The sequence below is a fragment of the Lithobates pipiens genome, unplaced genomic scaffold (assembly GCF_037356315.1).
Source record: "Lithobates pipiens isolate NorthernLeopardFrog02 unplaced genomic scaffold, aLitPip1_a1.2 Scaffold_8, whole genome shotgun sequence".
NCBI lineage: Eukaryota > Metazoa > Chordata > Amphibia > Anura > Ranidae > Lithobates > Lithobates pipiens.
Window position 1 is genome coordinate 278016596 of NW_027507903.1, and position 24134 is coordinate 278040729.

Here is a 24134-nt window from a genome sequence, read left to right on the forward strand (position 1 = left end):
GTGTTGTATGCCCGCGCAATTGTCATTCAAAGTGCATCAGCGCTGAAAGCTGAAAATTGGTCTGGGCATGAGGTGGGTTTAAGTGCCCAGTAAGCAAGTGGTTAAATATCGTGCCTGGGGGGTCCCCTTCATCTGCCTGTAAAGTGGCGCATCCGAGCAATGTGTAGAACATTGCCACAGCAAAATTACATTTCTAAAGGAGAAAATGTAATTTAAAATTGCTTGCGGCAGTAATGTATTGCCGCCTCCTGGCAATATAGATGAAAAAACCAAGGAAAAATTAACCTAACCTTTTTTTTTTTTTTAAAACAGTGTGGGGTCCTCCATAAAATCCCTACCAGGCCCTTTGGGTCTGACACAGATTTTAAGGGGAACTCCACGACAAAATGAAAAAAAAAAATTACGTACCAGACTCTTATCCGAGCAAACAGCCTGACAGGCCATTGGTTGTCAGTTGGGTGGAGGGCTTATCGAAATCTGGAAGCCCTCTTTAACAAGGGGGCCCCCAAATCCCAGCCCCCATGTGAATGGGTATCGGGTCTCCCGCCGCCATCTTCTCCTGTTGCTCTCTCCCCCCTCTCCCCATTGTACCCCTACCCATTCACCAAATAAAGTGTCAAAAAGTAAAAACTACAATAGACAGTTTTTGACAATTCCTTTAACCACTTGCTGATCAGCCACCACAGTTTTGCTGCGGCAGAATGGCACGGCTGAGCGAAACGCAGTTACCTTAAGTCACTTTTGGCCTTTTGGCCACTAGGGGTGTGCCACTGGAGATGGGTGCGATGACCGCTGGGCACCCGCGATCTCTCGTGACAGAACGAGAACCGTGATCAGTGTGTGTAGACACAGAAATTCCGGTTTCTTCAGGGGAGTAGAGACAGATCATGTGTTCCTACTAAGTATGAACACTGATTTCTTTCTGCTCCTAGATAGTCCCATCCCCCTACAGTTAGAACATACCTAGGGAACACAGTTAACCCCTTGATCTCCCCCTAGTGTTAACCACTTCCATACCAGTGACATTTATACAGTAATCAGTGCATTTTTTTAGCATTGATCGCTGTATAATTGTCAATGGTCCCAAAAATGTGTCAAAAGTGTCCAGTTTGTCTGCCGCAATATTGCAGTCCTGATAAAAATCACAGATCGCCGCCATTACTAGTAAAAAAAAATTAATAATAAAAATGCCATAAATCTATGCCCTATTTTGTAGACGCTATAACTTTTACACAAACCAATCAATATATGCTTATTGCAATTTTTTTTTACCAAAAATATGTAGAAGAATACATATCGGCCTAAACTGAGGGAAAGATTATTTTATTTGATAAAAAATGTGGGATATTTATTATTGCAAAAAGTAAAAGATATTGGGGGTTATTTACAAAAGCAAATCCACTTTGCACTACAAGTGCAAACTACAAGCGCAAAGTGCACTTGAAATTGCACTTGGAAGTACAGTCGCTGTAAATCTGAGGGGTAGATCTTCAATGAGGGGAAGCGCTGCTGATTTTATTATCCAATCATGTGCAAGCTAAAATGCTGTTTGCTAAAATTCTCCTTGCATGTCCCCCCGAGATCTACAGTGACTGCAATTCCAAGTGCACTTTCAGTGCAATTTCAAGTGCACTTTGCACTTGTAGTGCAAAGTGGATTTGCCTTTAGTAAATAACCCCCATTGTGTTTTTTTCAAAATAGACGCTCTTCTTTTGTTTATAGCGCAAAAAATAAAAATGGCAGAGGCGATCAAATACCACCAAAAGAAAGTTGTATTTGTGGGAAAAAAAGGACGTCAATTTTGTTTGAGTACAATGTCGCACGACCGCGCAATTGTCAGTTAAAGTGACGCAGTGCTGTATCATAAAAAATTGCCTGGTCATTTAGCAGCCAAATCTTCCAGGGCTGAAGTGGTTAAAAAAGAAAAAAGTGTCCCATGATGTACATCCATCGTCAATTGATGGATCCGAAAAAATAACAAATAGCAAAACGAAAAAAACTCTGCCTCCATTGGAGGCCTCCCGGCGACTGCTGTCTTTTGGCTTTGACAACTGTTATATAGGAAAAGGGCGGGGCCACCCGCTGATGTAACTGGATGACCCCGCATCACTGGGTGGCCTCGCTCTTGCCTATATAACAGTTGTCACAGCCAAAAGACATAATGTGTGTTCTAAACGAGTGTTCTAAACGAGGGGGGCACGAACACCTAGGGTGCGGTGGAGGTTTTGCGTTTTATGGACACTTTGCTATAGAATTTTAACTCGAGAAGGAGTCTTTGAACTAATGCTATCATCAGTTTTTCTTATTAGACATTGAGTGTGTCTAATTGAATATCGAATTTTTGAGACCAAATTTCTTTGGGACTGCACATCGTTATTAGAGCACTATTTGTAGCAGAAAATATTTTGTTTTATTTATTTGCTCTATTTATGTTCTGTCACTCATTCACTTTATTACTTTTATGCGATTTTTGATTGCTATTACTTATATGCGATTTTTGATTGCTATTTAATCACAATTTATTTTAATGTTCATTGTACTATATTTATGCACATGCGTTTATAATTCTCACGTAGTTCAATTTTGGACATTGTAGGGCACTGTTATTTAGCAGTGTTTCGTTTGTAGCGCCACAAGGTGATTTTTGATTTTTGTAGTGTTATTGTCAATTTTCCTTTTTTTTTTTTTTCTTTCACCTTCTGAGATATATAAAAAGACATAATGTACCCGTTACCCATTCACTTGGGGGGGCATCTGTGGACCTCCTTGTTAAAGGGGGCTTTCAGATTCCAATAAGCCCCCCACCCGCAGACCCCAACAACCAATGGCCAGGGTTGTCGGGAAGAGGCCCTTATCCCCATCAATATGGGGACAAGGTGCTTTGGGGGACCCCAAAGCACCCTCCCCATGTTGAGGGCAAGCGGCCTGGTATGGTTCAGGAGGGGAGGTGTTCGATCACCCCCCTTTCTTGGCCTGCCAGGCTGCTTGCTCGGATAAGGGTCTGGTATGGATTTTGGGGGGACACCGACAAAAATGTATTTATTTTTTTTGCCGTGGAGGTCCCCTTAAAATCTATACCAGACCCAAAGGGCCTGGTATGGATGGGGGGGGGGCACATCTCATTTTTTTTTATTCTGTCATATGGTTCCCCTTAACCACTTCAATGCACTGTATTATATACTCTGTACCGGCTGCACTGTATATATATATATATATATATATATATATATATATATATATATATATACTAGACTGCCTGCACTGTATATAGTCTACACAGAATGCACTGTATATATTCTACAGTGATGGCAATTTAAATATATACTACACTGCCTGCACGCCACTAACGATCCTGCCTAATCTAGCTCAAGTTCTCTTCTCAATGTATCACACAACATACGGCCGCTGTGTAAGCAGCCTTATATAGTGTGGGGCAAGGACTTAGTCCCCTGAGGCATGATTGGACAGAGGCACCCTGCCTTTGACCAATCATGACTCTCCCAGCAGTTTGCGCTGTGATTGGCCAAAGCATGCAGGTCAGGTGGGGCACTCCGCGGTGCTCTAATTTGCCGCGAATGCCCCATATATTCGCTTTGTTTGCAGACAAATGGACACCCGATGTGTGAATTGAAGTTACGTTTGATTCGAACATTGGGACCATCCCTATGTCTGAGCAGACAGGACTGCTGGAGGTGGTCATACGCAAGATGATTATTGGCAAAAAAGCAGATTATCAGAATTTGTGTTGGTATGTCTAAGCTTAACTAATATGAAACTGTGATGGTTTATAGAATGCTGACATTAACCTGCATGTGTGGAGCTCAACCTATATATAAAAAAATAATAATATTTCATCAGCAAAATACCTACAATATTAGTGTTCAGGTTACTGATAAATATCATTAGACTGAAATGACAATGGCATCAATCTAAAGTTGGTGAAGCAAAGCTACGCCAATATCAGACTTGATAGCTACACAAAACCTAGGGAAGAGTGACATCTTTTGGCCATTGAACATCACTGGAAGCCTTGTTTTACTCCCAAGATGTTTAAAAGAATTTGCCACATTAATTTTAATGTGGACCCTAGCTTCAGATTTAACTTTAAAGAGACATAATCAAATACCCCCAGAAAAGTAGACATCGTTCATCCCATCACATATAAGGGGGATTCAGGGTGCACCAATGTATCTAAACAGTAGCAGTACAAGATGCTGTCGGCAAAACAGAGCCTGGGAGTTCTTGTCATGGTAAAACAATATCATTTTGGAGAGCATATCTTTGAAAAAGGCAAAACTGTTTAGTGCCTAGTTGAGTATTTTTTGGAAACCTCGCAAAGCATTAGTTATCACATCTTATAAAACCACTTAAAAAAATATTAATTATTTAACATTGCCTTTGCAATCATCCCAATTTCTTTCTTAGTTTCTTTTTACGTTAAAGCAAGCTTTGCAAAATTAACCTAAAAGGGGTTTATGTATTAGTATACAAACCAGAAAGGGATACCTATCATGGAAAGGAAAGTTCCAATTCAATTCCAGTTGAATTAACATGGGTAATGCATTTAAATGCAGAATACAAAACGTATTCTTTTAAGCAACATATATTATTATTATATTATATAATGGTGTGAAAACTGCCTATTTTCTTGCAATTAATGTATTTTGCCTTAGTTGTAAAAAGAATAAAAATGTACGAAGACAGATCTCATGTGAATGAGCCCTAAAGGTGCACAGAAGCCGAAGAAGATGGTTTGTGAATTGTAAAGTAATAAAAGGATGACGGAATATAATATACACATACAAGCATGTATGTCATGTTATGCAAGTCCCACAATGGGCTAGTTCCAGAAAGATCTCCAATAGCCATTTTGAGGTATCTAAGTGAATTGCATCAAATCTAAATAGATGAATTGTCGAATGTTGATAGCTCTTGTGCTGCACTATCTTTCTGTTAGTCCCATCCAAGATCACTAAGCAGTGGGGGTAATGTCTGCAAATGGAGTGCAAGTACATATTGGAGCAGGAAGAGCTAGAGAGAGACAGAGAGCTCTGTGGAAGAATGCACCTCATCACCTTTGGTTGCTCTCCTGAACACCTTATCACCTCCTGATAGATACAACATACTTGAGGTTTCTGTGAGAATGAGAAGGCTCAACACTGTTTTAATGGCAGGATCAACAAATATTTTCTTCCGCTCGCAAAAAATGTAATTTGCCTGTTAGCAAGCGTGGCTTCAGGGGTGATGAAGGAGCGCCAACAATTAATGTGCCATAGTAAGCTTATTGGGTGATGTCACCACTCCCATGCTTTTCTAGCCACAGGGGAAATAGAATACAGATCTGTCTTACATAGGTTATTCAAAATAGGTGTTAGAAAAGGGGAGGGAAAATTGTTAAGATTACTTAGATGGTGCTTGGAATTCCACCTAAAATACTGGTAGGTTTCAAATTATTACATTTTAGTTCTTGAATTTAAATATATACGTTTTTAGAATTCTGGTTTATGAAATACATACTTTCTTTAAAAGCTGCATTTGGAGCCCAACATGTTACTACTGAATGAAGAAGTATAGGATCCTCTTGTCCAGTGAGCTCTGTTCCAGTTACTGTAAAACAAAAGGATAATAATAAAGTTATATTACTATAGTAATACATATTTAAATTTACTGACTTTATTTTACTAATAAAGAAAGTCACTCTGAGACTGAGCAATATTACATTTTAAAGCTTCTCTGCAATTTCACTGCTTACAATTCTGTTCCAACATGTGCGCTCAGCAAGTGGTAAATTTACGTTTTGCTGTTTCAGCTTGTTCTTTCCAGTGGCAAGAATCTCTTAATTGTTTTTTCTTTTTTTTAAAGGAGAGCATCAGAGTGAGAAACAACATTATGGTGAAGTTATATATTTTATCAGTGTAATTACTTATCACTACTTTTTTTTCTATAAGCAAACCACATGGATCAGTAAATGTAATTTGTGAAATTCCTAATACAGGAATAGACAAAGCAAGCTGAATATACAGCACATTATTAATCAGTACATATTAAACATACGTGTAAAACTAGGCAAAATCGTGTTTAAAATATTTTCACAGAAGTGTTATGACAGGCCAGAGTTTTTTCTGATGAAATGGTATTGGGTCTTAAGCCGGCCATAGATAGTTCGAATCTTGGCTGGTTCAACAGATTCAAACCATGTATGGGAAGGCTGAATGTACCCAAGTTGATTGATTGATCAATCTGGGTACAACCAGCCTGTCGGATTTTACATGTCATTATTTCTAGAGCCACTAGCAATAATTGCTGTATTTTCCCGGTGGGGACGGCTCTCCCCCTCCGGGTGAACTCAATGGCTCTATGGGAGGGATTCCCCCTCAACACTGACTGTGTTGGTAGGGGAATCAAGCGATTTTCCTTCCTGCAACAGATGGTTGCACGAAAGAAAATCGCTCCATGTATGGCCAGGTTTAGATTGGCTTAATCGTTTTATTGTGTCTATGAGGATTAGAAGATAAGAGGCATCTGAATGAATAAGCAATACACATTTAAATGCAAAGGCCTGGGAAGGGAAACTCAGGGAGGATAAGACATAAAAGAAGTCAAAATATGCAAAGGGGTAGCTAGGAGCACTTTGTGGTACTGCCGGGATGTCTATTTATTGCTGGACAACATTCTGCAGATAGCAATGCAGTTTATACTAGAGATGGTACCTCTACCTCTAACTTCCTTGAATATCACTGAGGATCACTGAGGATCCTTATGCTAATGTACTGCTGTTTCACAGCTCAAAGATTTGAATGCCAGCCTTTCTGAATTTGTTCTGGGTGCTTTACTTTCCTATAATAACATAAAAATATACTGGTGACCTAACTGACAGCCATACTGGTTGTAGAGTGTTTATCTGTGTGCTTTTCTAAAGCCTCATACAGCATGAGAAAACTGGACGAAAAATTCCCCTTTCAACGTTATCGTACAATAATCTAGTTGTTCATACACAGCTGTTTCAGAAAGGACAAACACAATTTTTTTTCACGAAAGATACCAGATCGTGCCATTTTTGTTTAATCAGTACAGTTTTCGTCAAAAAATACAGATACATTACAGCACTCCCAATTTTTTTTTTCTTTCATACAAAATTTTTCATACTTTAGTAACCTATTCGCATTCAATATGGAGACTAGCATGCAAAAAAAATGGACGATCATTCGTCCGATAATCTCATCATGTGTACTAGGCTTTAGTGTGGTAATGAAAACACTAAAGTCAGATATACCCTACAGTTTTTTTGCGCAACCCCACGGGTTGCTTTGGTCAGGAGCTGCTGTACTAACCATGCGAGGTTAGTACAGCAGCTTTTGAGTTCCGACAGGGGGTTGTCCCAGCCAGAACACCCCGATCAATGCTGTCTGTCATTGGCCGAGGGCGATGATTGGGAGACGGTCAGCTGCTGGTTTTCCAGCATGCACGTCCAACATATACACAGGCAGAATGTCAGGCAGTATTTTTTTACCAGCAAATGTCCCCTGACATTCTGCCTGTGTATACGGGGGATTAAGTGAATATATCTATTTTAACTGCAATTTAAACTGGATTGGACCAGTCTACAGTAAATCAGTTTACATGCAGACCAGCAGTTACAGGGTCACCTGCCATCTGGGAACATAGCTCCCACCTTTTTTTCACTGCTGACTAGAACTCAGCAGTAAACTGGACTTACAGGCATACCCCACTTTTAAGTACACAATGGGGTTTATTTACTAAAGCTGGAAAGTGCAAAATCATTGGTTTCTATGCAGAAGTGAGCCTGATTTTGCACTTTCCAGCTTTAGTAAATAAACCCCATTGTGCACTTAAATGTGGGGTATGCCTGTACTAGGAATTTCAATTCAATAGTTTTTATTGAAAGTGTATCAAGAAAAGTAACATACAATAAGATAAAATAAAATACCATTACAACATGTAAATACATATACAACAGTGTCTAATGCGAAATATCAAATATAATTGTCAGGTAGCTATAGATATACCCATTGTAGAGGTAATATAAGAACAATAGTACAGGTATTATCATCATATTATTATATATATGGCTAATCTAGGTAAATTAGAGGTAATGAAATCGATTATTGTCCCGAACACCCCTATGGGTGCTATACTGTGTCCGGGACAGAGGTATCCACCTGTTACACTAAGATACAAAGAAAAAAGGTTTACGCAACACATTTAGGAACATAAAACCTGAGTAATGTCTTGGGAGTTAGTCCATTTTAACCATGGCTGCCACATTTTATAGTTATGTTCTTTATTGTTATGTCAGAGAGCTAATGTTGATTCATAGAATTCGATTCTACCACTTCTTTTACTGTAGAAGGATCAGGATTTTTCCATTTCCTGGTAATACTGATTCTGGCTGACAGTAAGCCTTTGTACACAAGGTCGGAGATTCAGACGGAATGTGTCCGATCGGACCGTTTTGTTGGATATTCCGACTTTGTGTGGTCTCCATCGGACTATTTCCATCGGAGTATCCGACGGACCAAGTTTTCCAACTTGTTGGTAAAAGTTTCTGACAAAATACTCCGATCGGACATACTCCGATCACGTGTAGAGAATTCCGATCGGACAAAGTGCCACGCATGCTCAGATCAAATTCCTACATCAAAGCTATTGGCTACTAGCCTGAACGTAGTCCCGTCGTAACGAAATAACGTCATCACGTTCTGAACGATCGGATTTTCCGACAACTTTGTCCGACCGTGTGTATGCAACAATTTCGGACAAAATCCGACGGATTTGGTTGTCGGAATGTCCGACCGTGTGTACAAGGGCTAAAACATTTGTTAAGACATTTCTGATTGGATTAGGGTAACGATCGATATCAAGAGAAAGTAGAGCTAGAGAAGGATTTAGAGGTATGATTGTGTTGGTGATTGCAGAGTGTAACTGAAAAATGTGCTCCCAATATATTGAAATTTTAGGGCACGTCCAGAATGTATGGAACATATCACCTTTTTGTCCACATAATCTCAAACATTTGTTGTCTAGTTTGTTGTTAAATTTAGATATTTTATCGGGAGTATACCAATGTTGTGTTAGTTTGATGGACACTTCTCAAAGTGTGGAACAACAGGTGGCTTTATATGTGGCGTTGCAAGCTTTTTCCCACTGGCCCACCGTATAGGTGCATCCTAAATCTTCCCATCTAATAAGTGGAGCAGATTTGGTAAATATGCTTTTTTGTTGAAGAAGATTATAGAAGAGTGAGATCCCCTTTTGATGATGCGTGGGAATTTTGAAGAAGGTCCAAGCCGATTGGGGTACATTATTGTATTAACAAACTCCCGATTTACTAGGAATTTCACATTTATTTAATAAGAGGGGACACTGACGATTTTGAGCTAGGATTTCAGGTCATGTCTGCCCTAATAAGGAGGTACTATATGTCTTTTTTACAAGGTACCAACAAGTAAATAAATGTGGACTTTCCTCAGGGTCCTGTACATTGTTTAGGTCATTGATGGGTTGGTAGTGCATACACGTAACTGAACTGTAAATGTTCTCAAGGGTCGATAGCATATATCCACCTGGCAAGGACAATGAGCCTTTACTTGGCCAAGTCACACAGTAACACAGTAACACAGCAGATTTTCTGATAGTAGAGACCTAAGACTAAAATGTTGCCTCAGAGTCCTCCTAATCTTGTGATGTAAGTTGTGGAGGTTCTGAGAGTTGTCTCTGATATGCAAGTATTTTCAAGAATTTGTAGTTAGTATGGCTGTAAATGAGCATAGTCCTATGTTTCTTTTTTAAACTGCTGCTTGTTAAGTTTGTGATGTTGCAGTATAGATACCGTAAGGTGCTTTTCTATATTGGAAAAAAAAATGTATGACATTTTTTTAAATTAGACAAGCAAAGTTGATTTCTATATTGGAAAATGTATGACATTTTTTAAAGTAGGTAAGCAAGTGTTTACAAGGTATTTTCTTACCTGCTAGAGAACATTCAAATAAAAAAATGAATAGTAATAAAGGAACAGAAAAACTGACCATAAATTATTACATGTAGACACTCAAACACCTTTGGGTATTTTAAGAAGTAAAGATAAACAGTTTTGAAGGCATGCTCTTTTTTTCCCAAGTACACAGTGGGGTTTATTTACTAAAGCTGGAGAGTGCAAAATCAATCTGACTTCTGCATAGAAACCAATCAGCTTCCAGGTTTTATTGCCAAACCTTAATTGAACAAGTTGAGTTTAGAAGCTGATTTGTTTCTATGCAAAAGTGAGACTGATTTTAGACTCTCCAGCTTTAGCAAATAAACCCCTACGTGTATAAATTAGTCAGTTTGAAGAATGGTAGCCCTATTCTTTCAAGGATAACAGCAACTTGGAATGGAAAATGGAATTATAACATATGCTTTCTTTTCCCCAAAATAATCTCCAGAGATAGGACATTTAAGGCAATGTAAACTGTATAACACATTGGTGCAGCATGCTTTTTTCGGAGGCCACTAAACAACAGAGCCTAAAAAAAGAAATAAAAAAAAAAAAGAATTGATGTAATTTCTTTTGCAAAATTTATTTTGCAAAATTATGACTGGAATACATTCCATTCCTGTTAAAGAAGGGTGACTGCTTATTACTTTGCCGTTTTTTTTAGTGTTTACTCTGATTGTCAGCCTTCTTTACGCCTTTCATACCATCTCACTGTGTGGAGTGTGTGTTATGGAAATTAGCTCAAAGTTCCTTCAGATCAGTCAAAATGAAATACCAAGTAGTGGACTTCTATTTGCTGTTTAGCAGTCACCAGATTTCTACTACTGGAATTACAATATGCAGGGCAGAGCTGTCAGAACAAAAGATTCATCCCTAAAGCACTCAGGAAGGAAGATGCAATATGAGAAAAGCTTGTGCAGGAAGAGATTATTAAAAAATAACAGCAATTTAATATTCATTTCTTCATACCGCTCAGGGCTGTCTTGCCTAAAACTCCCAATAAGCTATTATATCGATGAAAAATGGTCAATTCAAAACATATTAGGATTTTTTCCTTGTCAGTAAGCAATCATGTAATTTATTTGCATTCTATATTTAAAGATATGCAAATACTTTGGTTATTAGTAATATATTATTAATAATAAACTTTGTACTTTCTCTAGTTTGCTATTCATGTCTAAAGTTTACAAACTAAATCTGCAGCCAAATCTAAACACCACCAAAAAGTTTAGGTGGATACATTTGCATCGTCTATGCTCTAGTCTGGCATGTATGGTTTTACCATTAAAAGCAATAAAAGATTTTTTCTTGAAATATTTTATATAATTTGTGAAAAGTAACAAAACCAGAAACATATTACTATGCTTAGCTTATTTAGTAGCACAAACTCCTATGCCAGACAGCCCAGCTACATCCTCAACCTTCACCACGGTAACAGCATAGCTTGGCCAAGATACCCCCCTCACCCATAATCATGATAACTAGCAATAAAGAAGCAGTAGTAGCATATTTTTGAGACAATACTCTGGTCTCTTATGCCTTCAGCATGTTTTCTATAAGCACAAATGCAGAGCAGCAGAACCTGACTGACACTATTGGAGTGTTATTGTAAAGGGAGCTGATATAAAGGCGAATTCAGACTAGTTTTGAAAATACATTTACTGTTTTTTTAATAAATACCTAACTACATGCATTGGTGTTTTATATAATATTCTGTATGTCTGGAATTCAGCAGTCAAAGATGTCAGATGCCCTCTATGGGTTAAAAAAGTACCGCGACTCCATTGTCAACTTTAGCATTTGCTCTTTTTAAACGTTGATATCAATGAATACACATCAGACATAGGTGCCATTTTTTTTTATTTGAGTTTCATGTTCTTATTTAATATATAAAATAACCTTACATCACACGCTTTCATTTCACTAAGTAAACATAAATTTAAGCAATAAACTACAATATTCGGTTCAAAATACAAGAACCGTGGAACATGACCACAGCCAAGGTTTTATATATTCTTTATTGAAAGGAAAATATTAAAGGTTACTTTCAGTCTCATGCCATTAAAATCTAAATCTATCCTATTTTTTTTATAATTTAATGACTAGAGTGTAAACTGACTTAATTAATTTATCATATGCTTCAGCAACCAACTTGCATAATTAGCTGATTAAGATGCATATCTCATTGATTTAGTTATACACTTGTTAATTTAATTGCCACAAGTTAGGCTAATTACATTTAGGAGAGTCCCCATAGTTGGATATTGTCCTTTGTTTAGGAATGTATAGGATATTAGGGAAATTATAGCCAGGTATCTTTTGGCAGAGAATATAAGTATGTATTCTAAATGACACTGTTATAAACTACAGTGTACAAAGTCGTTTATTCAATGGATCATAGAAGTATGGAAATTAAAATGATTTCCGTCTACCTATGGATTAACACAAGTACATTTTTTATTCATGGTTCTCATGATACCTATTACTGTACTAGGATTTACGTTCAGCACTGTTACACATGTGCAACAAACTCTCCTTGTATTAATATTATTTATTAAAAGATATAGCTCTGGCTTTAACAGCGATCATTATTACCATTTTTATTAAACATTTAGCTAGTAATTTCCATAGGGCTGTAAAAGTTCAAAAACAAGTACAATCCGTTATGGCAAAAATACTCTTAAGGCCCTTACACACGATATAACTTTTTGACAGCAAACAAGCTGTTTTAAGGCAACATCCGACTGCGTGTACGCTCCATCGGACAAACTTTTTCGGTTTTCATCGGACAAATGTTGGCTGTGCGAACAGACAAACTTTGTGAATGACCCGGCAGTGGGGGAAGGAGGAGGGGGGCCAAACTTCTGGGGGACCTCTCCACGACAAAGTCCCCCCGGAGTGAGAGCAGATACCTGTCAAAACCAGCTATCTGCTACCCCCTTAGGAAGCAAACAAGCAGATCTCCCCCTTTTGGGTGGAGCTCTGATTTAAGTGGGGATTTCCTCTCACTTAGGATAGATTTCCTCTCATTTCCAGTTGGGAAGCAAGGGGAAATCTCCCCAAATGGAAAACAGGTGAAAGGGGTTTTAACTGCTTCCTACTACTTGAAAAAAGTACACTTTATAGTAGAATCGAAGACATAGTTATGGATCGAGTAAGGTTTTTATTGCTGTATCCCCACTGGAAGATTTTTTTCTTATTTACAGGCCCATAGACTCAACAAAAAGGTGAGAGGTAATTTCCCAAGGTAAGTGGAAATTGCACTTTTTGTCAGCTCTCATCTAGGAACAGGTATTAGATTCACTTTCTATAAACCCCATCAGAAACTTTAAAGGAATCTCCCTAAGGATGCCTCAGCAACCCAAAAAACATTGTCCTTTGCATATGGGTCTGGTGACAGATGGCTATTAAAAAAATAAAAAAAGTGAGAGGATTCTCCCTCACAAAAATCAGCAAAAAAATGGCAGGGAGTTTAACCCCATTAAAAAAAAAAAGACTGTGATTCTACATTAAGTAATGATGCGTATTAAACTTGCACCAAAAAAATCTGAATCCCATACGACAGTATACTGTAAATCTATTTCCATGGGATACCTCACTGCATTTTGGGCCGAATTCCTAAATGGACCTGTGTGTTTATATTTAATAAGGCACCATAGTTTAGACAGAAGCAACTTACCTGGTTTAGTCAATTTTAGAAGATCTTGTTCCAGGGCAGTCAATTGTTCATTAACTTTTTCCACAATAATTAGTTTCTTTTTTTGATGCTTTTTGTGAAAGGACCCCTACATACCAATAAACAAAAAACAGTTAAACTTTGCAGAAAATACAACATAAAATATATTTGTCAGGTTGATTAAAACTCCAATACTTAATACATCACATCAGTATGTTATCATGCTGCGCACACCCATCCCCTGGGCTTGGCCTTCTCCAGTGTTGCAAGGTCTGTGCTGTCCTTCATTACTCTATCCACTGCTGTGCCATCTTCTCCTGGTCATCTTCTGACCTGGTGTCTTCTCTATTCAGCTACTGGATGCATGCGTGCTGGAATAGCATCATAAAAGGACCTGGCTTCAATACTGTACACAGTACTTTACAGATCCTGGGAGTGTACAATGTACATGCACTGCAGATAGCATGCACACAGAAAATACATTTGCTAGCAGGTTGAAGCAATAAAGACATTTTCTTCTACCAAAAAACTCTAGTTGCCAGCAATGTTATTTAAGTTTTATTCCACCCTGTTTTGTAACAAAAAACGTTTACACAGGGAAGGTTGTGTCTTTAGTTCCAAAGGTATAAATGGACCATTACTGTGTAATATAGGCTTATTAATAAGCAGGAACTTTCAGTAAAAATATACCAGATCTATCACTGTCACACACCAACATACTTTAATAGATTTCCCGACCAGCCACCGTCATTTTACTGCAGCAGGCAGGCACAGCTGCGCAAACTGCCGTAGGTGTACATTGGTGCTTTAAGAGCTATATGGGACACGTGCGCGGTGCAACGTTGGAGCCGAGGTGTGTGGCCGGCGGCCGCAATGCCTTCTGGCGACCCACGATCGGTCCTCAGAGAGCCAGAACAGGGATCTGTCAATGTAAACAGACAGATCTCTGTAAGTAGAGAGAGATCTGATGTTCCTAGTGATCAGGAACAGTGATCTCTCTCCTCCTCTAGTCAGTACACTGCCCCCACAGTTAAAAACTCCTCCCTAGGGAACACTTTACCCCTTGATCGCCCCCTAGTGTTAACTCCTTCCCTGCCAGTGACATTTATGCAATAATCAGCGGCTATTTTTAGCTTTGAGCGCTGTATAAATGTCAATGGTCCCGAAAAATTGTCAAAGGTGTCTGATCTGTCTGCCACAATGTCGCAGTCCTGCTAAAAATTGCTGATCACCACCATTACTAGTAGAAAATAATAATAATAATAAAAATGGCATAAATCTATTCCCTATTTTGTAGACACTATAACTGATCAAATACCAACAACAGAAAACTCTAATTGTGGGAAAGAAAGGACATCAATTTAGTTTGGGTACAACTTCGCACGACCGCGCAGTTGTCAGTTAAAGCGACGCAGTGCCGTTTCGCACAAAATGGCCTGGTCAGGAAGTGGGTAAATCCTTTCGGGGCGGAAGTGGATAAACAGACACAGCATATTACTAATAAATTAATGAAAACAATTGTCATGACTGTAGAGTGTTCACTGTTCTAACATTTGTATAATGTTGCTATCACTTTGATAGATATAAATATTGATGAACAATCATTAGAGTGTGAGCAGACCAATTCAAGGTATAGATCATACCCATACTGCTTCTGAGAGGTTCTGAGCAATCCCAGCATTCACTCTCTGCCCTTTGCCCTTATGTACAAAGGGAAACAGATGGACATTTTTAGAGTTGATGTTTCCCATAAAAAGGTGCATGGAACAGTAATGACACACTTCAAGAAGGTATCTGCTCAGGCTATGATGCTAATGACTTTCATGGTATGCCCATTTGATAGATTCTTTTTAGTTTAAATTATCAACTATAGAGGGGCAAATTACTATAGCCTGGCAGACACCAGAAGAAGTACAACAGATATCAGAGTGCCAACGGAAGAAGTAGGATGAAACTGTTTTTGCTTAAAGTAGATAGAGTTGGTTATCAACTCTAAATAAAATAACCTGATCATCTTATTGATCCATTCCTTTGCCATTTTGTTGTTTTTGATACTGAAAAGTGATTTTTATCTCAAATTTCTTATCTTATAGGAAACTTGTAAAAACACCTTCTGACAAGAGGAGTTCCAAATTAAGTTGTATTATATAACACGTAATTACGGAGAGCACACTGATACAAGGCCGTCTCAGAGTTTGCTCTGTCATAAGTATTATACTGGCCCCTTTTATAGGGTTTCCTTATCAGAACGCACCATGACAAAGTGGCACATAATTGTGAAGTGGAAGGAAAATGATAAATGGTTGTTAATTTTTTTTTTTTTTAATAAATATGTGAAAAGCGTGGCGTGCATTTGTATTCAGCCTCCTTTACTCTGATACCCCTAACTAAAATCTAGTGGAACCAATTGCCCTTAGAAGTCACATAATTAGTATATAGAGTCCAACTGTGTGTAATTTAATCTCAGTATGAATCCAGCTGTTCTGTAAAGCCCTCAGAGGTTTGTTAGGGAACCTTATTATTATTATTATTATTACGGTATTATTATACAGGATTTATATAGCGCCGACAGTTTACGCAGCGCTTTACAGCGTTGGGGTAGACATTACAATACAATACAATTTAAGACAAAGGGAATCAGAGGGCCCTGCTCGTTAAAGCTTACAATCTAGGAGGGAGGGTCAAGTTATACAAAAGGGTAATAGCTGTGGGGGATGAGCTAATGGAGACAATAGTGAAGTTGTTAGATGGAGGCAGGATAGGCTTCTCTGAAGAGGAAAGTTTTCAGGGATCGCCTAAAAGTGGATAAATTTGGAGACAGTCTGACAGATTGGGGTAGTGAGTTCCAGAGGATGGGCGAGGCTCGGGAGAAGTCCTGTAGGCGGATATGGGAGGAGATGATGAGGGAGCTAGAGAGCAGGAGGTCTTGGGAGGAACGAAGTGGGCGATTAGGTTGGTATTTTGAGACTAGGCTAGTGATGTAGCTGGGGGCAGAGTTGTGGATGGCTTTGTAAGTAAGTGTTAGTATTTTGAATTTAATTCGTTGGGCAAGTGGCAGCCAATGGAGGGATTAGCAGAGAGGGGTAGCAGACACTGTGCGGTTTGTAAGGTGTATGAGTCTGGCAGCAGCATTCATGATGGACTGAAGGGGGGATAGTCTATTTAAAGGTGAACCAATGAGGAGGGAGTTGCAGTAATCAAGGCGAGAGATAACCAGGGAGTGAATCAGGAGCTTTGTGGTTTCATTGGTTAGAAAGGGACGTAGTTTAGAGATGTTACGGAGGTTGAGGCGGCAATCTTTGGAAAGTGATTGGATGTGGGGCTGAAAAGAGGGTTCAGAGTCCAGGATAACACCTAGCACCCTGACATGTGGGGATGGGTGGATGGGTGTGCCATTACACTTGACAGAGAAATCAGGGGAAGAGGCGCGTGGGGGAGGAAATATTATAAGTTCGGTTTTATTATAAGTTCGGTCTTAGTGAATAAACTGCATCATGAAGGCCAAAGAACACACCAGATAGGTTGTGTGGAGAAGTCTAAAGCAGGTTTAGGTTCTAAAAAAATATCCCAAGCTTTAAACATTTCACGGAGTACTATTTAATCCATCATCCGAAAATGGAAAGAGTATGGCACAACTGCAAACCTACCAAGCCATGGCCGTCCACCTAAACTAACAGGCCGGGCAAGGAGAGCATTAATCAGAGAAGCAGCCAAAAGGCCTATGGTAACTCTGGGGGCGCTGCAGAGATCCACAGCTCAGGTGGGAGAATCTGTCTACAGGAAAACTATTAGTCGTGCAGTCCACAAATCTGGCCTTTATGGAAGAGTGGCAATAAGAAAGCCATTGTTGAAAGAAAGCTATAAGAAGTCCCGTTGGCAATTTGCGAGGAGCTATGTGGGAGACACAACAAACATGTGGAAGAAGGTGCTCTGGTCAGATGAGACCAAAATGTTACTTTTTGGCCTAAAAGCAAAATGTTATGTGTGGCAGAAAACTAACACTGCACGTCACCCTGAACACACCACCCCCATTGTGAAACATGGTTGTGGAAGCATCATGTTGTGGGAATGCTTTTCTGCAGGGACAGGGAAGCTTGTCAGAGTTGATGGGAAGATGGATGGAGCCAAATACAGGGCAATCTTAGAAGAAAACCTGTTAGAGCCTGCAAAAGACTTGATACTGGGGCTGAGGTTCACCTTCCAGCAGGACAACGACCCTAAACATACAGCCAGAGCTACATTGGAATGATTTAGATCAAAGCATATTCATGTGTTAGAATAGCCCAGTCAAAGTTCAGGCCTAAATCAAATTGAGAATCTGTGGAAAGACTTGAAAATTGCTGTTCACAGACGCTTTCCATTCAGAGCTTGAACTATTTTGGAGAGAAGAATGGGCAAAAATGTCACTCTCTAGCTGTGCAAAGCTGGTAGAGACATACCCAAAAAGACTTGCAGGTGTAATTGCAGCGAAAGGTGGTTCTACAAAGTATTGACTTAGGGGGCGGAATACAAAATAAAATGTACGCCACACTTTCAGATATTTATCTGTAAGAAATTTTGAAAAGCATTTATCATTTTTCTTCCACTTGACAATTATGTGCCACTTTGTGTTGGTATATCACAAAAAGTCCCAATAAAATACATTTACGTTTTTAATCGTAACATAACAAAATGTGGAAAATTTTAAGGAGTATGAATACTTTTTGAAGGCACTGTACCTGTGGCCCAAAGGAGTTGTATATTAACCACACTTAAAGAACAAATCTGCAACATCAAAACACACACAATACAATAGAAGATAAATGCTTGTTCCAAACATGACATCATCAACCTGTGGTCATATTTGGTTATACGCTAAGCATTATAGTATGCACTCTACCTATATATGTTGAACCTACATCTAAAAAAAAAAAAGAACAGTCCAGGCTATGGACTGCCATAATTTTATTGGTTATTGCCATTGTACTTTTTTTAACAATCGGGTAGGTCTGATGACAGAAGGACTGGTATGCCCGAGAGTATCTTGGTATCCAATTATTTCCAATAAATGGCGATTAAAGACGTTTTCCTGGAAAACCTACTTAGATAAAAACATGCAATTTCACAAAATCCATTTTTTGTAATTGTAGACGAAGAGGGGCAATAATTTATCTGGCATTTTTTTTTAATGAGTATTGTACAAAGTAATGACAAAATCATAGTATAGTATTAATATAATTTCCTATGCTGGACATATTAAGTTCTGTTTCCTTGTGTGAGTTTTTTTAAAACCATACCTTTTCTTTTTCTCCTCCATCCTTTGCTTTTTCAAGGTCATCACTTAATTTTGACTGTACTGTACTTTCTGTGACATCAAGTAACTTTTTCCCAGTTTCTATTACAGATGCTGCTATTTCGTATTCCTCCCATGAACGGAGCACCTTCATAAAAATAAAAATATTAAAAGATAAGTCTTTCATTCAAAGAGAATATTCTTTTTTTATTTTATATATACATATATAAATGTGAGTGCACCCCTCACATTTTTGTAAATATTTTATTATATCTTTTCATGTGAGAACACTTAAGAAATTACACTTTGCTACAATGTAAAGTAGTGAGTGTACAGCTTGTATAATAATGTAAATTTACTGTCTCCTCAAAATAAAACCGCTGGCAAAAAAAAAAAGTGAAAATGTCCAAATTGGGCCCAATTAGCTATTTTCCCTCCCTGGTGTCATGTGACTCTTTAGTGTTACAAGGTCTCAGGTGTGAATGGGGAGCAGGTGTGTTAAATTTAGTGTTATCGCTCTCACTCTCTCAAAAAACTCTTTGAGGGTCTGAAAAAAATAATTGCTGCTCTACATAAAGATGTCCTAGGCTAGAAGAAGATTGCCAAGATCCTGAAACTGAGCTGCAGTACGGTGGGCAAGACCATACAGCGGTTTAACAGGACAAGTTCCACGCAGAACAGAGGTTGTCTTTGGGAAATAGATGTATTAGTGCTGATAGAATTGCTGCAGAGGTTGAAGGGGTGGGGGGGTCCGCCTGTCAGTGCTCAGACCATATGCCACACGCTGAATTAAATTGTTCTGCATGGCTGTCATCCCAGAAGGAAGCCTCTTCTAAAGATGATGCACAAGAAAGCCCATAAACAGTTTGCTGAAGACAAACAGACTAAGGACATGGATTACTGGAACCATGTCCTGTGGTCTGATGAGACCAAGAGAAACTTATTTGGTTCAAATGGTGTCAATCGTATGTGGCGGCAACCAGGTGAGGAGTACAAAGACAAGTGTGTCTTGCCTACAGTCAAGCGTGGTTGTGGGAGTGTCATGGTCCGGGGCTGCATGAGTGCTGCGGACACTGGGAAGCTACAGTTCACTGAATGCCAACATGTACTGTGACTGAAGCAGAGCATGATCCCCTCCCTTTGGAGACTGGGCCGCAGGGCAGTATTCCAACATGATAATGACCCCAAGAGCACTTTCAAGATGACCACTGTCTTGCTAAAGAAGCTGAAGGTAAAGATGATGGACTGGTCAAGCATGTCTCCAGACCTAAACCCTATTTGGACACTTTCACTTAGGGGTGTGCTCACTTTTGTTGCCAGCAGTTTAGATATTAATGGCTGTGTGTTGAGTTATTCTGAGGGGACAGCAAATTTACACTGTTATACAAGCTGTACACTCACTATTTTACATTGTAGCAAAATGTCCTTACTTCAGTGCTGTCACATGAAAAGATATAATAAAATATTTTGTGAGATACTGTGTATATATATATATATATATATATATATATATATATATATATATATATATATATATATATACACACACACTGTATATACGCACACGCATATAAACAGTGAACAACCTTAAATTGTATTGTTAACACTCATTAACATGCTTTAAAAGGAAGTTATTGTTATTATGAACACCAGTGTGTGCAGATTTCTAATCTTCATTGCTATGACTGGCTACAGTGCACGTTGCTTCAGTCAGAAAACATTTTCAAGTGTCAAGTGAACTAAAATATTTATTCTACCAGGATTTTGCTGGGTTCACAGAGTTGGGGTGCATTAATGGACACTATTATTACATATGCTAACAAGCATTGCATTAAAGCAGCCCATTCATTTTAAATGGCTGGTGAATGCACGCAATGCAGAATACAAAGCACTTACACCTCTTTTCTAACGCAGCACAACTGATTAAGCTGAAGATGGAAACTGATTGGTTGCCATGCACAGTTATTCCGGATTCTGTCTACATCAGTTTTGATAAATTCTCCCCACAGAGTGTTCCTGTCTGTGCATTTTGGGGAACAAACTATGGGGTTTAATTCAAAAGGCACAATACTGCAGTGCAATGCACAGAAACCTGTTGGATAATGTACTGTATAGAGATGTAAATCCACCCTTTATTTATTTTTTAATTACAGTTTTTTTGTTTGCTTAACTGTGCATATTTAGTTATGTAGTTAGGATGAAATAAAGACAGAAATCCATAAAGTTCAAACAGCAGCAAAAAAATTAATTGAATAAATAAACCTCCATATACAGAATCCTTTACCCACAGTTGATCCAGAGGAAGACAAAAAAAAACCCTATGAATCATAGTCTAATTTGCTCCAGCATGGGAAAAAATTCCCGACTTCCTAGGAGGCAATTGGATATTCACTGGATCAACAATCCCTGGCATTATAACCCATAAATGCTAACATCCAGTCATATTTTGTGCATTTGGAATTGCATCCAGCCCTTGTTTAAAACAATCTATTGATCTGGCCAAAACTAGTTTCTGAGGGAGTCTATTCCACTTTTTCACCGCTCTTACCATAAAGAAGCCTTTCCATGGAGGTTAAATCTATTTTCCTCCAGATGCAAGGAGTGCCCACTTGTCCTCTGTGATGACCTTAAAGCGGAGTTCCACTCGTTTTTCAGTTTATTAAAAGTCTGCAGTTACAAAAAGTGTAGCTGCTGACTTTTAATAAACACAATTACCTGTCCCATGACCCTCGCTTCTCTCCCTCTCCTCTCCGTGGCACCCACATTGCAAGTGTGGGCACCCGGCTGTGACAGCTTGCTGCTTTGCATCCTGAATGGTCAAGCAATCTTTTAGGACCTGTGACGTGTCCCAGAAGATTGCAGGGAGGGAGAGGAGTCGCCGCCTAGACGGCGTGAGTGGAAGTGGGAGCTGGGTACCTGTCAAAATTAGGTATTCACTCCCCACCCAAAAAAAATGACATGCCAAATGTGGCATGTCAGGGGGTGAGGAGTCCTTAAAGTGGAAGTTCCACTTTTGAGTGGAACTTAGCTTTCAAATGAATAATATGAGGGTGGACCAATTATATTATATACATATATATATATATATATATTTTTTTTTTTTCTATTTCATTGGCACTGGACCTTCGACCGTGTGTACAATGGCTAAAAAAAAATGAAATTTTTGCCCCTGGTACCACCAGTACGACTTGTCATGCAATTTGATCATTTCAAATTACATGGCAAGTCGGAACCTATTGTCCACAGTGGAAGTGGTCACATTGGTCTGCATCAAAGTTCCACTGGTTTTGAAAGTAGTTATTGCACCACCTACTTTTTGTAAGTTCAGGTGCGACTTCAGCTTAGACATCTGTGCATGAAGTTGCACAGATGTCTTTCAAGTCGCACCTGAAGTCGCACTGACATGCAGTTTAGAAATCGTGCAATTTCAAGTGAAGTTGCACGATTTCAAAGCCGCATTCAAAGTGACCGAATTGTTACACCGCCCCACCCTCAGGAGTGTGCCATCCAACCATTTATGTATATAGTGTGGACAGCAAATGGTTAAATTAGAAACAGAAATAATTTTGGCTTGGAAACTCAAACCAGTTTTTGCCTGAGAAGAGCTTCTTACTTAGAAGCAAAGTGTTTCTCTATATCAGCAGCAGTAAAATGTAGAAGTGGGCATAATATAAGAAGAAACGGTATGTGTGCGGCATCATTTCCTGAAGAAAAGCTATTGTGTATTTTCATAATGTATTCATTTGTGTTGTTACAACATTTGTGATTAGGTTATTCACTAAGCTATAAATGAATGTGTTATCTGCTATAGCAACCACTTTGAGGCATGAGTGTTATTTTCAGATCCCATGGGCTTTCATTGCTGCATATAATGATTGTTAGAGCTTTGTGACTTAAGCCTGTCATATTTGTTGTTTTTTTTTCACACCATATAATTATTGCTATTATTATAGCTATTTTTATAGCACTAAAACTTTACGCAGCACTTTACATATGGTTCATTTACATCAGTTTTATACATATATACCAACCGGACACTTTATTAGGTAACACAAATGGCTAATCAGCCAATCACATAGCATCATCTGAATGCATTTAGGCATCTATACAATGGTGAGCATGGCTTTCTGAAGTTCAAACTGAGCATCAGAACGGGGAAGAAAGGGGATTTAAGGGACTTTGGACATGGTTGTTGGTGCCAGACTGAGTATTTAAAAAACTGCAGGTCTACTGGGATTTTCACTCACAACCACCTCTAGGGTTTACAGAGAATGGTCCGAAAAACAAACATGCCTTGTTGATGTCAGAGGCAAATGGGTCTTGATGGGATCCTGCAGTGTTTCCTCTATAGGAACTAAATCTGCCAGTAGGTTCATCTTTACAGCTGGAATTCGTCAGGGAAAAGAGGTTACCTCAAATACTTACCATCATTTTTCTTTCCTGACGCCAAACTATGGCAGCATACGGACCCACCCTTGTAGGTTTCGGTATGTAGCTAATTGCAAAGAATAGGGTGGGGCCTAATAATTATTCACTGGTTCTGAGGGAGTGGAAGAGAGGCGGAGCCTATCACTAGTATGCTGCCATGGTTTGGCATCAGGAAAGGAAAATTACGGGAAGTATTTGATACAATTTTCCATTTAGGGAATTAAAACCCATCAGGTTTTACTGCTAACTAGGACGCCATTAGACTTCCCCCCTTCACTTCGTGTTCCACTGACAATGTTTTCATAAGACAGAAAGAGGAAAATTTTGCTGTAAACGGTTTGCATGCTGGAAGATCATACATGGCTGTTGCCGCGTATATATATATATATATATATATATATATATATATATATATATATATATATTGAACACTGCAAATCATAACTAAAAGCACGATTTTTAAAGCATTTCTACAAGATGATAATTGTATATGCAATAAACTAGTTCTATTCATATACAGAGTACTCCTTAAAAAATAAGACATAACAGTCTTATTAGATATCTTTTGAGGCTATCTGTTCTCTGTGTGGCTATTGGATGGCAATTAGTTCCGGACACAAGCGCCTAAAGCTTCAAAGATGCTCACTGGACTCTGCTAAAAGGTTTTAAACTGCATAACGATATGAAAAAACAAAAAGATACGGATCAAACTATTCTAAAATGAAATGGTTTTGTGCTAGCCCTAAGGAAATCAAAAAAGTTGA

General features: G+C 38.7%; 1 protein-coding gene across 2 annotated transcripts in view; it reads right to left on the reverse strand.

Moving 5' to 3' along the window:
• Nucleotides 1-24134, reverse strand: part of CFAP54 (cilia and flagella associated protein 54) — a 538848-nt gene that overhangs the window by 285332 nt on the left and 229382 nt on the right. For both annotated transcript variants that reach the window (XM_077472059.1, XM_077472058.1), the window contains exons 28-30: nt 18947-19090; nt 13674-13779; nt 5518-5607 (exon numbers count right to left, since the gene is read on the reverse strand). In XM_077472059.1, coding sequence (XP_077328185.1) covers nt 5518-5607; nt 13674-13779; nt 18947-19090 — 340 coding nt within the window. The remainder of the gene's footprint in view (nt 1-5517; nt 5608-13673; nt 13780-18946; nt 19091-24134) is intronic.